The sequence below is a fragment of the Patiria miniata genome, unplaced genomic scaffold (assembly GCF_015706575.1).
Source record: "Patiria miniata isolate m_02_andy unplaced genomic scaffold, ASM1570657v1 HiC_scaffold_28, whole genome shotgun sequence".
In the NCBI taxonomy this organism is placed as follows: domain Eukaryota; kingdom Metazoa; phylum Echinodermata; class Asteroidea; order Valvatida; family Asterinidae; genus Patiria; species Patiria miniata.
This window is the reverse complement of record NW_024037067.1, coordinates 4,619,706-4,635,606: the sequence shown is the minus strand read 5'-3', so window position 1 is coordinate 4,635,606 and position 15,901 is coordinate 4,619,706. Positions and strand designations below refer to the sequence as shown.

The window sequence follows — 15,901 nt, the reverse complement described above, 5'->3', positions numbered from 1 at the left end:
CTGTTGCCGATGGCATTAAACTGAAAGTTAAATAGAATTGTGAATGTTTGAAATCGCCCTCTAAAAGCGAAAAAGAAGTCTTGTAAACGAATCCGAATGGACATAAACGAAAGGTGCTGCTCAATCACTTCTTTGATTGAACTGAAATGGAATCGAATGATTTGGTACCGAAAATGAAAGGCGTGTTCAGAGCGACTCTCAAATTCAGACGAATGTGAATGAACATTTTAGGAAATTGGCCGGGAAAACCTACTATAGTTAGTCCGATTTTCTGGAGCCGGTGGCGTCACTTTGGACGGGTTTTGGCGGTATTACTAAAAACTATATTGACGCCGACAATCTCAAGTTAATTTTCTCTCCATACTGGACGGACGCGCATCACTAGCAATAGTTTGACCCTTATGGGGAACGTCGTGTACACAAATTATTATGGAACGTTGTATACATTGTTCAGTATAGCAGTTTAGACTTGAGGTCATCGGACAATGAACTAAGGATGTGGCCCTTGTGTGTGTGTGGAGCCAGGTATTAAGCTATAACCATTGAATTACGTCCGCTATAACCACACCGCTCGGCCAGACGATTCGGAACCAGATTTCACCGATCCGGTAACGGGTATACAGACAGCGATTTCTTGTCTCGCCGGCATATCTAAAATATTTTTTTCTTTTTAACTCCTGTCTCGATGTACTTGGTGAGGTTTATCACATCTCAAGTTCTGACGTGACTCTTTTCAATTATTAAAGCAAGTGAAACGAACGCGGTGTGAATTCAAAAGACGACCCGTTTTTCTATAGGCCTATTCGGCTGTAGAACGCATGCCATTGTGCGCCGCAGCAGTCTCTCACCGCGCGGCCTTGCACTGGGTTTTCACACTTCGACATGGAGAAAGGCGACTCGTGCAAACGGCACAAGAACCAAGAGGAAACCGATGCTTTCCTGCCAGCAGATGATCAACAGTGCAATAAGGAGAAGCGACGAAATCTTCTTGCATTCTGGTAAGTGGAATTAAAGTTCGATAATTAAGACCTGATACACACTCAAAAACGAAAAAAAAAATTAACTAGAGGTTCGCGTTTGTTTGAGTTACAAACGCAGAGTGGTCTGGCGGACAGCCTTTTCATTATACACTGCCCAGTTAAGTTAGGAATAAATGTTCGTGTAGAACCAGGATCACGAAATTAAATCCCTTCCAGTACAATTGATTATTTGGTTACTGGTATCTTTAACGGTGTGATAAATTTCAGTAAACATTTCATGTGCGCAAAAAAAAAGAAATTTCTGGTTTGATAACGTCATCAGTCAAAACGGTAAGTGAATACTGATACATTTCGGAGAGGATACATTTTCATTGTGAGGTTAAAATAACGTATTAAACTATGGGAAATACAATTGTTTGTATTATAACACCTAACTTCCGGTTTGATGACGTAATAATAACACCTAACTTCCGGTTGATGACGTCACAGCATTATATATCCAAAGGTGATCATTGTAATTGATATCATTATTTAGCCTACGAAGATATGACAGGGATCAAATGATAGAATTAAATTAAAAATGATCCTATGAAAAGACTTGTAGGCCTATCAGGAAGTGCACATCTGGTGCTGCATGGATGGTTACTCAAGCATACAACCAGTTGGGACTATTGGTAGAGTTAACGAAGCCTCTAACGTCGTTGGAGTTTATGCAACAGAATTATGCTAATCTTAAAATAAAATGGCTTTTTTGTGTGTCTTTTGCATGGGCATAATAAAATTCTGCACTAAGGTTACTACATTGGTAGAATTGACTGAGCGTCTCACGTCTTTAAAGTTTATGAAACATAATTATGCTAATTTTAAGATAAAATTGCTTTTATTTTGGGGGTTTTCTTGGTCTTTTGCATGGGTATAATAAAATTCTGCACTGAATTTATGACAACGGTAGACTTGACGGAGCCTTTAACGTCGTTGGAGTTTATGCAACATATAATGGCTTTTATGGGTTTTTTTTCTTTTGCATGGGCATAATAAAATTCTGCACTGAGTTTACGACAGAAAAGTTTGTGGCTACACGCTGTAGAAATATTAATTTTCAGCATTCAGATATGAGAGGAAAACTGGCGAGGTGCGATTTCAATCGGTTATGGCGAAAAATATCAGAAAATGGACGAGAATATTAGAATTGAATTCATGGTCAGAATCGGAATCGGTAGACTTGAGGGAGCCTCTATGACGTGTTTGGAGCTTAATATATGCAACATTTGATTATCTCAATATCAAAAATAAAATGGCTTATGTCTTTTGCATGCACGGGCTTCCTAAAATTCTGCACTGAGATAACAAAAAAAAGTTTGTGGCTACACTGTCGAAATATTGCATTTCTGCATAAAGGTATGAATTAAAGAATCAGTGTTAGTATGCGAGTTACGCCGGAAGAAATCAGAACAAAGACTAGAACATTAGTTTTGAATGCTTTGTGTGATTTCGTACAAATTCCTGGATCCTCCCCTGGGTTTATTCTTATAAGAGCTGTGATTTTGCAGTCCCTGGTGAACAAATATGATGAAATTATGTGGTAGCAGTACTATTATTGTAAGCAGTCGCTTTCTTATTTGTTCCAACAAACTATAGTAAAACGTAGTAAAATGTAGTAAAATGCTTCCGCTTCCTAGTTATATTCAGTTTTTATTGCACTTCCGGTAACACCGGAAGTAATCAAAAAAATACTTTGCAGTTTCCAAATCTGACAAAAGAAATAGTAAGACCTCTCAAATTTCATTTATTTTTTTAAGGATTCTCGGATTGTCCAGCTTCTACATGTATGTACTCATGTTGAGCGCTGCCTTTGACATCCTTGGGAGCGATTTTGAGGTAGGTACTACAAAGGTTCCTCCATTGATCTAACTATTACACAGATGTGGAGCTTTTCAAAGATTACACTGACCCAGTGTCTCTTGATGTCCTTAATTTCACTTATTATGTTTCAATTGGAAAAGGATTGACACGTAAAGGGATTATTGCAGTTATACCTGGAAAAGTACACCTAGTACCGATTAAACGAGAATATCGGATTGCTCAGAGTGACGATAGGACTGGTACCCAATACCCTACGAAATTATTCTGACTGAAATAGCATCATTCAGAAGAAAACAATCGCTGATGAAGGTTGTCTTAGAAACTGTACCCTTGGGCACAGTGGCGCAACCAAGGGGGGGGGGGGGGGAGCGGGGATCTTGAGAGGTTGTCAATGCCGCTTTTTTTTGGGGGGGGGGGTGTTCAATTTTTCTTTCGTCCCACGATTTGACCGTGGCGATATGAAGGAGGCATATTTTCGAGTAGTATAATAGGGGTATAAATGGCGCCACCATCGTCAAAAGTCCGCCCCAACAAAAAAATTAATAAAAATAAAACATTCTGCTGCCAACAATTTTGGGCAACATTATTAGAAAAAAAAATAAGACTTCTATTGTAAAAAGAAATTATATGTGAACAATATATTCCGCATACAAATTTCATTTTAGCCTTGATTGCGTGGCTTTGCTGTATCAGCTTACACGCAACACTGGCCGTAGCTCATTTGAATTGACGGTGAAGGCAAGTGAAGAAGTTCAAATTATAACGAAACTCAAAAACCGATGTTTTTTTTTTTTTTTCTTCTTCAATCCGAATAAATTCCGCAATGAAAAATAGGCCGGTGGCGATCTTTGGAATGTTACTGCAAAACCAGCCAGCAATACAGCGTCAAATAACGATACCTCGGCGAAGAGACTTGACTGCAACCAACTATCAACAGGGGTAAGGGTGTGCCAGTTTGATTATTATTTCTACTGTGGTTTCTCATTGTTTAGTTATATGGTTTTCAATTCCAGGGAACAACACTCAACAGCCCCTTACGGTCTACATTAATGTTCTCTCAATAGAGGGCGCACCACATAAAAAGTGGTCCACCTCTGACAAAGCATCAACACGGATGCCTCACTATTGAACAAAAAGGATATACTCGTGTTTCGGAATATATCTCAAGAAATACCAGTTGCATTAAGTTGATATTTTTTCCAGTGATTTATCATGATTTGTAACATGATTATGTGAATTAATTTCATGAGAAACCGTCAACCAATACAAATTATGTGACCGAAACAATATAGTGCTTAAACGCGAAAAATACAATCCGAATGAAAATCAACTTTCATGGAAAAATATCCCACTCGTTAACTTGTGGGGCAATAGCTCAATGCACACCAGATGTATTACATTGAATTTTCAGTCCAGTGATTTTCAATGATCATTAGGAGATTTGGTTTCTTCAAACAACGTAAAACAATAACAAAATAAAATGACAGAAACGACATAGTGTTTTAAACGCGGAAAACAATGAATGCCAACTTGCATGGAACAAAAGCAACACATTCCTCTTGCAATGCAAGGGGAAAAAACAGTTTTAAATATTGGAAATTCGACTGTTTGGCTATTTTTCAAGGGCACGTTACCGGTGTCACATGAAAATCCGACTCCTATGAAAGTCGGACCTTTTTTCCCTATTATTGATTAATCCCTCTCACGTGACCGGTCACTTTCCTAATTACCATACTTACGCATGCGCGGTATTACCAATGAGTCCGAATTTCATAGACACGTAAATTCACGCTACACCGGCACACTTTTGTCGGGTAGTAAATATTGCACATATGTAAAATATGTCCAATTTTGGGTTTTTGTTGGGGCGGGGGGGGGGGGGGCTTGGTACAAGCTGTCTCGGGACCGTGTTTATCCTTTAAAATAGCTCTAGGTCTGACAAAAACATACGCCTAGTAACATTTTCAACTCTGTACTGCCACTATACAATTTAAATAGACATTAGTGCGTGGCCTTATGGTCTGGAGCATTGAACTCATGGTCCTTGGGTAATTTTGCAGGTTGTGGGTTCGAGTCCAGCCTGGGATTTCGGTGCGTGTGCCCTTGGGCAAGGCACTTTGTCACTCATTGCTTCTCCCCACCCAGAAGTAAATGGGTACCTGTGAGGGCAGAGATGGTTATGTGTTTGACTTTAGCTGCTTTGCGCCGATTTTTTTGCATCGAGTTAGACACTCCCCAGAAAGCTGAGGTTGCCTTTGGAATGTTTTATTGGCCCAATGATCAAGGGCAAACACAAATGTGAAGCGCTTTGATAGCTAAAAGTGCCGTTGTTATGCACATTTACACTCCACAGAAATGGCAGCTAGAGAGATAATCGTTCCTACTTTTGAATTGTACTTATAATCCAAATTGTTTTGCACAAATTATCCTTTTGGAGACTGGTTTTTAGAGATGATTTGTTTATAGTAATTAGGGAAGAGTGCGGCCATTGTGACCTTGATATGTTTCCGTCAACCAAAAACAAGACCTAATGTAGACAGTTTTGTAATTTTCCGTTAATTTGTTCCCCTTAATCTGGTTTTTTTTTTTTAGTATTAAAGCTTTTGCTGACTGATTTATCTAATAGGTGATTCTACTGGCAGATATCGTACCGGAAGTGGTAGTTATGCTAGCAGCACCGTGGTTTCTTCACTATATTCACTACGAGTGAGTTCAGATTGAAATATCCGTCCCTGTATTGTTTGTGTTCTATTGGTTTGTCTGTTCTTCTTTAAGGTATTTGAAATATTTGTTTTCTACAGTTTGCATTTATGTACAGTAGGCAAAAGTGACCTGGCCCTATTAGCTTCAGCTTTTTAATATCATTCCTTCGTAAACTATACTTGACCTCGTGCTGCTTTTAATTTGCTTTTGAGCAGTTGAATTGAAGCGTTATAAGTGGGTGGGCTTTGTAGAGTATTCAATAGTGCCTCTCATCCGAGGTCACTCATCGAGATTCAGGTCAGTTCTTTACACTGTAACACGCAAGGCCGGGTAGACACGTAGCACTCAGGTTGCCGTAAAATCAGCGAGGCAAACATGCACTCTCGCGCTCAGGGGGCTTGAGCCCCTCCCCGCAGAGGTTTTTTTTTTTTTGGGGGGGGGGGGTTGTCCCACGATTTTACCTTGGTAATATGTATGTAGCCTATTTTCGAGTAGTATAATAGGGGTGTAAGTGGCGCCACCAATGTCAAAATAATCCGCCCCCCGAAAAAAAACTTCTATTTTTTTTCTGCGGCCAAAAATTGTGGGCAACATTTAAAAAAAAAAAAAAAAAAAAATCCTGGGTGCACCACTGATACTAACAATTTTCCCAAGGTGCTTTACGCTAGCAAATCCCATCAGCTCCGGAATGGTCTGGTGTCTTTAATTTGTGCCCCGAATCATGTGGTATAGCAACAGTGTCTAAGGTCCGGATAATTCAAAGTTAAAACCTGCCAAGCATTATGAGCAAGTCAGTCCGCCGGGCAATATTCAAATGTAACTCGCAAAGGGTATAGTTATTCGCAAATGGCTTCATGGTTACTCTAAATGTATGTACATGTACTTTGGTCCAGACGTTTTAACGCATACCTGTTATTATTGCTTATGTATGCTGTGGTCAAGTTAAATTGTATACATAATCCTGCAAATTAATACATATATTCGCAACGAAATCCATCTTTAAGCTATACTACCTAACCTAACAACTCAATCCTTGATAAGAATGACGAGCATGGGTGTAATGTTATTTCATAATTTGCAGTATCAAGATTCTGTCCACTGTGGTGACAGCCGTACTGGGCTGCCTCATCGTCGCTTTAGTGCGAATACGAACTCTGACAATAGTTGGTAAGTAACAATAGAGGGCAGCGTTTTGTTTTGGCATGAGTTGACCATTTGCGCATTCACTAAATTGAAATAACAATGAAAAGCCTTTGAGATGCCAATTCAGTGCATAATGCCTATAGATTTGTCCTCACCGTCGACCCGTGTTTGGATTTGTAAGGGCTGCTGTAATATACTTATATCGGTCAGTTTGTTGAAAGGAAAGAGGGAAAAGAAATTAAAGAGCCGTAGTGGTTACGGTGTTCGACTCATGTGCCATAGTACATTAATTCGACCCCTTATGGGAAACATGGTGCTTGTGTTCTTGGGCAAGGCACTTCACTACAATTTCCCTTTCCTATTGTATTGCACCTGTGAGGGCACATACCAAACTGCGCTGATCTCGAGCTGCTGCAGAAAAACATGTCTCATGGCCTGATGAAAAGTGGGTACTAATTTGCGAAACGCTGTGAGACCTCAATCGCTATACAGTGTGTATCAAAACAAATGCAAACTAATTATAACGTAATGCCATAATGCGTAACCAACATAGATAATATAGTTATGGTTTGAAAGATACGCCTTTTTTACTTTAAAATGAGACATCAAACGTCCACATCTGATAATGTTTGACAAAGTTATGAGTCATTTTCCAACAGAGGTTAAATTGACCATGGGACCAAATTTTGATTGTTTGGCTTTTACTCGCTAAACACATCTCGTGAGGCCAGGCAAATATACAGACAGAGGCAATTATAGGCTCTTCGTCCCAATGCCTAAAATTAAAAAAATTGGTCCCATGGTCAATTTGACCTCTCTTGGAAACTTCCCCCTAACTCTGTCAAACATTATCAGCTTTGGACGTTTGATGTCTCATTGTAAAGTGGAAAGGCTATTTTTCAAATCATACCCATATTATTTATGTTGGTTACACATCCTATATCTGGCACATACTGAAATGTTTGTTCTCGTGTATTAAAGTTTTAGAGTTTGAAAATGCAGTTTCAAAAATTAATGCTCTTATTTTAACCACAATTAATTTCCTTGGCTGAATTTCGGACTTAATATCCCTTTTCTAAAACTCTTCCATTTGCGACGGTTCAACCCACCTTGGAAATTCCTAGTGTTTGAGTAAAATCCATATATCTATTTCATAAAATTGCCCTGTGGAGACCTATACAATCTTTTGTTTCCTATTGTGTGCATGTCTCCAGAGGGCACGGTGTATCAGATCGTTAATTATATTTTGTTAGCTTTTTTTGGATACACACTGTATGAACACAGCATAATTACTATTAATATTACAAATTTGCATGGCAGATGGTCACTTCCGTCTTGCTCCAGAAATGAATCTATATGGTAACTTGAGTAAAGACCCATCGAAAGATAATCCACTGGAGGCAATGTATACATGTCAGCTTGTTGGAAATAGAAATGCTGAGCAGGAGCCATACTCCCTTGATCAATACCAAATTGAAATGAAGTCTGCTTTTAATTTATTTTTTGCAGGTGTACTTTTCGCAAGCATTTCCACTGGTCTTGGAGAATTCACAGGCGTCAGTCTGATGTCATTCTATGACAAGTGAGTTTTTGATTTTGTTATTTTTTTTTAATTTTTAATTTTTATTTACATATTTATTTATTTATTTTTTGATATATATTTTTGTTATTACTATTATTATTATTATTATTCTTTTTTTTTTTTTTTGGGGGGGGGGGGACATTCCCTGCATGAAAATATCTCGCTACATTACTGATAAGAAATAGCCTATTAGACGAGGCGATATTTCCAAAATCGTTACATAGAGAGGCATTTTGGAGTAGAAGTTGGTAACACTAGAAATGAATTAATGAAAAAAAAATATACCCAAATAATGGGGAAAAATATATTACACGACATAAAATTATATTACAGTTTATGTAAATTATGCATATTTCCACTAGAAATCCAGCTTGGTTACCATCATTTCGGATTCTGCACCCCTGAGTTAGGTAAAAAAGCTATGTTACCAACTTCTGCTACAAAACATGCCTTTTCCTGCCGTAAATTATTGCCTAGACTATTATGCACGAAACAAACAGTAAAATATGCCATGTCACATGGACGTTTATCATGTTCATTTTCAGGGGTGTAGTGTCTACCTGGTCCTCTGGAACAGGTGCTGCTAGTCTGGTGGCGTCCCTGTCCTTCGCTGCACTGACAGAAATCGGCCTGACACCTAGAGATGCGCTTCTTGCACAAGCCCCTGTGCCATTTGGTTTAGTTTTGAGGTAAAACAAATTCGTTGTTTTCAATTTTTTTTTGTATGTGTCTATAAATTACCGCCTTAATTGCAGAAAAACTAACAATTTCAAATGTCCCGCGCGCGAATTTGTCGACCATCTCCCACAATGCTCTGAGAAAAATGAACTCTCTCTGGCAAACTCTTGGTGGCGCATGTTCATTGTGAATCGCCCGAAATACCAGAGGACATGCCACATGACATTAACTGCCTTGGACATTGATACTTCAGTGTCTCACTAATCGACCATCTACTTTCTGTGCTTGTGTTAGCTACTGGTGCATTCTAGTCAGAGTCCCGACTTCGAAATCCTTCCAAAAGAACGGTCAGGAGGACGAGGATCCAGACCGCCTCGTGGAGTACGATCCATTCCAAGGCAAATGCAAGGATTCTGAAGAGCGCCATCTAACGTTTCAAGAACGAATTCATCATTTGAAGGTCAGTGGACATTGGTGTGACGTATCAGATTCCAAACTAGAAAATGATTTTACACTTTTTACCTACGTATATATGACGGAGGCTAGCATCGTTTCTAATTATTTGTTTACAGTTTTGTCACAAGTGCAAAGGATATCCTAAAGGGTTTTGGAATTTAAACTTCCATAGCTGGCGCATGCAGCGCAGGTCTATAAATATTTATACGTTTGTACATTCGTTCCCGGCAGTTTCAGCTGTACGTTTATAAAATCAAGTTTTATACTGAGAAGGATATAGTTGCTCAAAAGCCATCTTATAAATGGTTATATAATGCGGTACCCGCTGATATGTACATCAGATTTGAACAAGCCAACCGATCCCGTAAGTGCAGTGGTCGAGTGGTAAAACGTTTGCACTAGAAAGGATGAGGTCGTGGGTTCGAGTCCCACACGAGTGATTTTTTTTCTTCAACTTTCACTCGGGACTCGAGAGGCATACGGTGGTTTATACGTCGGTGAAGGGCAACACCTAATATTGATTTACATCACCCCTACGCAAAAACGTCCATTACATAAATACATATTTTTATGTGATCCATGGACAGAATTTTTAACGGGTTTTGTGTTCAAAATTCCCTAACATGAATAGCATATGAGTGCTTTGAATGATTCTTGTACTAAAAGAAAGCATAATGACTGGGCTTTCATATCCTAGATTTTAAAAGTGCTACAGGCAAAGCTTCATTCAAAAATTGGTCTAGTCTTGTCGATTTCTTTCCTTTTTTTAAAATTTACCCTGTATGTTGAAAAATCAAATTGCCTTCTGAAGAACAAGTAGCACCAAATCGTAGCAAATCTCACCTCGTTGTGTTGTCTATGTGTTGAACTCAAACTCCAAATCTCTTTTCTTTTTTTTTACTGTAGCACTTAATGAAGTATATCATCCCTCTGATGCTGGTCTATTTTGGCTCATACTTAATCATTAATGGCCTGGTGAGTATCAAACTTTTATTGTATCAACTAGAATATCTCAATAGTATGCAATACCGTGATAGAGGAAATTATAGAACACTTCGATTATATCAATACATGTATAATGTGTGTCATTGTTGACTATGAGAGCAATCTATCATATCTCGATTAAATTATATGAATACCTTCTGGTCATCAAATGTAGCATATCACGATATCATATTCGTTCTGATATGTCATTATCAAGGATAGGTTCGGCCGTCGGAAAATTATAGCAGTAAATGATCTCTCTCTCCTTTTATCCCATGTGTTATACAGCTGGAGTTGATCTTTGTCCGAGGAATACGGTTCACACACGCCAGTCAATACAGATGGTATGACTTTGCTATAGAGCTTACGACTTGACAAACTAATGTTATAAGATAATTGATATAACAAGAGTCGAAAGTTTCAAAAAAATGGATTCAAGGTTGCCATGAATCGAATACAGCTTTAGAGACGAAAACGAAAACTTACAGAGGTTGACGTCCTTTGCGGTTAACTTGTTTGCCAAACTAAACATGGTCACAAAATTAGTGCTTTATTGCTTTTTTTGGCCGTTTGAAGATTTCAAAGCAATTTTGTCACCCATGCAGGTTTCAGGTGTTGTTCCAAGTTGGTGTGTTCGTGTCAAGGTCTTCTATTAATCTTGTCACATTTGAACGGCTATGGGTCTTCCCTATCTTACAGGTAGGCCTACATGTAGTTTATTCTCCCCCCCCCCCCATTAGATTCCATGATCTTTTGCTTATTTGTGCTCATCCATCTCCATTTTACAACATGTATTTGATTCATTGGCTTTTTTTTCTGAAGTGTGCTGTGCTGGTTGTGATTCTATGCGTCATCTGCTTGGCATGGATGCCTAGTATTTTTATCATCTTCGCCATCATCTTCTTTGCGGGACTCATCTGTGGGGCTTCCTACGTCAACACCTTTTACCAAATCTCGCAAAATGTGAGTCAAGCAGGCCATATTATATACTCTAAACCTACCCCGGGTCGGTTTTCACCAGTAACCCGGGTCATAAGTTGACCTGATACTTTTCAGGGTCAAAATGACACTTCTCGCGGTCATTCTTTGGGTCATTTTGATCCAGATAAGTGTCATTTTGACCAGAAGAAGTGTCATTTTGATCCAGATAAGTGTCATTTTAAGACCAAGAGAAGTGTCATTTTGACCCGGAGAAGTGTCGTTTTGACCAACAGAAGTGATTTTGACCCGGAGAAATGTCAGTTTGACCCGGAAAGGTGTCCCGTATGAACCAGATCTCGGGTCAAATCTGTCCCGCGACTTTTTTTAGAGTTATCAAGTCCCGATCGTAATAAAGGTTTCTTTCCGCACAATAAGATTGAGATCTAAACATGTTTATCTTATAAACGTGAAGACTTCGAACGCATAATCATAAATTACAAATCTCAATTACGAACCATGTTGATTTGAAGACTTACCAGTATTTCTCCCAAGAATTTGACGTTTGGGCAACAGTGCCAAAATATGGACGAAGCACCTCCTTTAACCTAATCAACGATTATTAAATAGTTTAGCCCCCACTCTTTTTTATTGACAGGAGGCTCCAAAGTACAAAGAATTTGCAATGGGAGCGACAGCGTCATCCGAAGCCTTTGGCATTGTGATCGCCGGTGTGACTGCAATACCATTACATGACGCTCTCTGTAAGTTGGAATTGGCAGGGAAAGTTCTAAATTGAAAAGTTGGCATGCGCAGTTCAAAATGGAGAAAGTTTATAGGCCAATAGCCTTTGAACTAAATATAAGCTTAGGAAATATCATACCGTCAGAGGAATAGTCTTGGGTTCATTTATTATAATGATACTTTTTCTTCCAAGGTGCATTTTTTTGCTCCAATCTGTTCTAATTTTTTTTGCTGCACAAAAATAAGAACGTCTTTCTTTTTGAGCAACTTCTATTTCTTAATTTAATTTCGAACTTTCGGTGAATTAAATAAGTATTGCAAAAGGGTTAGAGCGCCAACAAGAGTCTGCACACCGTTAAGAACGTTTTAATGATATGGAAATGGTCGTTATATTAATACACGGTGTTTGAAAAGTGTTAATGTGTTACTATTAGGCGTTGGAAATTGACACTCAGAATGGGGTAATTGTTGTATTTACCTTTTTATTGGGCTGGTTCGGCTGGGCGTCTATAGAGTCGACTAGACTTACTTAAGTCGATGTTGATGTCACTCAAAAATCAGATATTTCTTGAGTTATTGTCCGGAAAACGAGTGTATTGGTTTTGTGCCATTAAAGTTACCTTTTACTATATTTTTGCGTTTTTCGCGCTGTACACACTACATGTTGAGGTAATATCATTATTATTTTTTAACGATATCTCTCGATATTCTACAACTTTTGTGTCATACATCACGACCATTTACGAGATGAATTTCAGTTCAAAACAACAAATATTTCTTGAGTTCTTGTCCGGAAAACGAGTGTTTTGGTTTTCATCCATGAAAGTAACGTTTTACTATAGTTTTATATTTTTTTGCGCTTAACACACCAACTTGTTCGGGTAATATCATTATTATTTTTTGACGATATCTCTCGATATTCTAAACTTTTGTGTTATATCAAGACAATTTTCGAGCTGAATTTAAGTTCAAAACAATAGGTATTTCTTGAGTTATTGTCCGGAAACCAAGTGTGTTGGATCTGTTATAATAAAATGAGTGTATTGGTTTTGTTCCATGAAAGTTACGTTTGCATTTTTCGCGTTTAACACACCACATTGTTCGGGTAATATCATTTAATTTATGGCTTTAACAGAATTTCTGCAGAGTTTGGAGAATAGTCATTTTTTGGCAAAAATTTCATCAAAAAGAAAGGCTTACCCCTTGTGTTTTTTTTTCTTCAATTTTGGCCAAAAAATGAAATCGCTTTAAACTTGCTGGAAAGATGCCTAAAGCACCCAAGAACACATTCCAATGCGATTAATGGACAGATGTGCTTTTGAAAACAAAATTTCGACGAAAATTTGGGGTGATATCAGTAAAAAATAGTGATTTTTTCCTCTAAAAATCGATGATTTTTGCCCAAATCTTCAATATATTGGGTGTTTATACTGACATTTCGTGCAATCATTTTCCACAATTTGTAAAAGAGTGCCATTGAATATCATGAGAAACAGTTCAATAATAAAAATAATATGATCGTAACAATGTAGTGTTTTACTCGCAAAAAATACACATTGATTTTCATTCGGATTGCACATTACCAGCGCGTTGTCGTAAAGGTTGGTACCTTGATCCGGTCTTAACTTTTTCTTTCAAATTGGGCTTGCGGTCGCTGCTTGAGTTAATTGAACGTGGTGGGGAGTAATAAATAACCGTCTGATATTTTCTACACAAACCCCCGGTATAGGGGGTTTTGCATAGAAATTTTCAGATACCAACTTTTACGACAATGTGTTTAATGTATGGGAATGTTAATACACTGTAAGGACACTCCGTATTTGCTCGTCATTGAACAATTTTTTTTTTCAAAAAGCGGACGCGCTGCACAAACACTGCTTACCACGCTCCGAGGTCTGGCCATTCAAGATGTAAACACAGTTATTGTGAAAACGGGAACTCAAGATAAACAACATTATAAAAAACATTATAAATGAATATAATATAATTTAAGGAAATTGCAGTATTAAGGACACTCTGTATTTTCTCGTAATGTCAACACCGTTAATGTGAAATTGGGAACCCAAGATAAACCCATTGTATTGCAATACAATTTCCTGTAAAATTTTGCCATGGTATTTGACACGAATTTCTAGAAAATTGACAGGAACCGCCGAACAATGAATGTAATATAATTTAAAGAAATTGCAGTATGAAGGACACTCCGTATTTTAATTGTATACGATAATTTCTTACAAAAGAGGGCGCGCTACATAAACACTGCTCACCGCGCTCCGACGTCTGGCCGGTCGAGATGTAAACACAGTTGTTGTGAAATCGGGAACTCAAAATAAACACATTGTATTGCATTGACATTTTCTCTAATATTTTGCCATGCTATTTGGCTCGAAATTCTAGAAAATTGACAGGAACCGCCGAAGAATGAATGTAATTTAATTTAAGGAAATTGCAGTATTAAGGTCACTCCGTATTTTTTTGTCATGTCAACATAGTCTTGTGAAATTGGGAACCCAAGAAAAACACATTGTATTGCAATGAAATTTTCTCTAATATTTTGTCATGGTATTTGACACGAATTTCTAGAAAATTGACAGGAACCGCCGAAGAATAAATGTAATATAATTTAAGGAAAATGCAGTATGAAGGACACTCCGTATTTTATCCTCATACAACAATTTCGTACAAAAGAGGGCGCACTAAACAAACATTGCTCACCGCGCTCCGACGTCTGGCCGGTCGAGATGTAAACACAGTTCTTGTGAAATTGGGAACTCAAGATAAACACGTTGTATTGCAATGACATTTTGAATGCTGATTGATGCTCCTCTTGCCTTTAAAAGAATTTCTGCATAGTTTAAAGAAAAGTCATTATTTGGCCAAATTTCATCAAAAAAGTAAGGCTTACCCCTTGTGTGTGTTTTTTTTTTCTTCAATTTTTGACAAAAAAATTAAATTGCTTCAAATTTGCTTGAAATATGCCTTAGGAACCCTAGAACACATTCCGATTCGATTTATGAAAAGATGTGCTTTTCAAAATGAAATTTCGACGAAAATTTGGGGTGATATCAGTCAAAAATAATGATTTTTTACCTAAAACTCGATGATTTTTACCCCAATCTTCAATATATTGGGTGTTTCAGTATTGATTGATGCTCCTCTAGTCTTTAAAAGGATTTCTGCACAGTTTGTAGAAAATTATTTTTTGGCCAAATTTCATTTAAAAGGTAAGGCTTTACCCCTTGATTTTTTTTTCAATTTTGGTCAAAAAATGAAATTGCTTTAAAGTTGCTGGAGAGATGCCTAAAGGACCCCAAAACACTTTGCAATTCGATTAATGGACAGATGTGCTTTTCAAAATGAAATTTGGACGAACATTTGGGGTGAAATCAGTCAAAATAATATCTTTTTCCTGTTAAAATCGATGTTTTTCTTGCCTAAATCTTCATTATATTGGGTGTTTGAATGCTGATTGATGCTCCTCTTCCCGTTTAAGAATTTCTGCATAGTTTGGAGAAAATTCAATTTTTGGCCAAATTTCATAAAAAAAGTAAGGCTTACCCCCTTGTTTTTTTTTCAATTTTGGGCCCAAAATGAAATCGCTTCAAACTAGCTGGAAAGATGCCTAAAGGACGCAAGAACGCATTCAAATTTGATTTATGAACAGATGTGCTTTTGAAAATGAAATTTCGTCGAAAATTTGGGGTAAAATCAGTCCAAAATAATGATTCCTCTAGGGGCGGCAGCTAGCCGTCGGCCCAAGAGGAATTACTACCTCTACGGGCGACTGCCATCGGTCGCCCCTAGAGGTAGTTATTCCTCCAGGAGCGACGGCCCAAATCTTTGAAATATA

At 37.9% G+C, this 15,901-nt stretch overlaps 1 protein-coding gene across 1 annotated transcript; it reads left to right on the top strand.

Annotated features, from left to right (window-relative positions):
- The first annotated feature begins 492 nt into the window (after nucleotides 1–492).
- On the top strand, nucleotides 493–14,213 carry LOC119734914 (battenin-like). The gene is made up of 13 exons (XM_038208549.1): nucleotides 493–998; nucleotides 2,780–2,858; nucleotides 3,678–3,782; nucleotides 5,470–5,549; nucleotides 6,628–6,713; nucleotides 8,199–8,271; nucleotides 8,817–8,960; nucleotides 9,244–9,409; nucleotides 10,312–10,380; nucleotides 10,678–10,733; nucleotides 10,995–11,088; nucleotides 11,212–11,352; nucleotides 11,966–14,213. The coding sequence occupies exons 1-13, from the start codon at nucleotides 883–885 to the stop codon at nucleotides 12,104–12,106; spliced, it is 1,350 nt and encodes a 449-aa protein (XP_038064477.1). The 5' UTR covers nucleotides 493–882; the 3' UTR covers nucleotides 12,107–14,213.
- The last annotated feature ends 1,688 nt before the right edge of the window (nucleotides 14,214–15,901 follow it).

Excerpts from the sequence above, each read along its gene's own strand:
- LOC119734914 (XM_038208549.1), top strand. The coding sequence starts at position 883 with ATGGAGAAAGGCGACTCGTGCAAACGGCACAAGAACCAAGAGGAAACC. Across the intron at positions 5,550-6,627 it reads CTTCACTATATTCACTACGA|TATCAAGATTCTGTCCACTG; the intron begins GTGAGTTCAGAT and ends CATAATTTGCAG. Across the intron at positions 11,353-11,965 it reads TTTACCAAATCTCGCAAAAT|GAGGCTCCAAAGTACAAAGA; the intron begins GTGAGTCAAGCA and ends TTTTATTGACAG.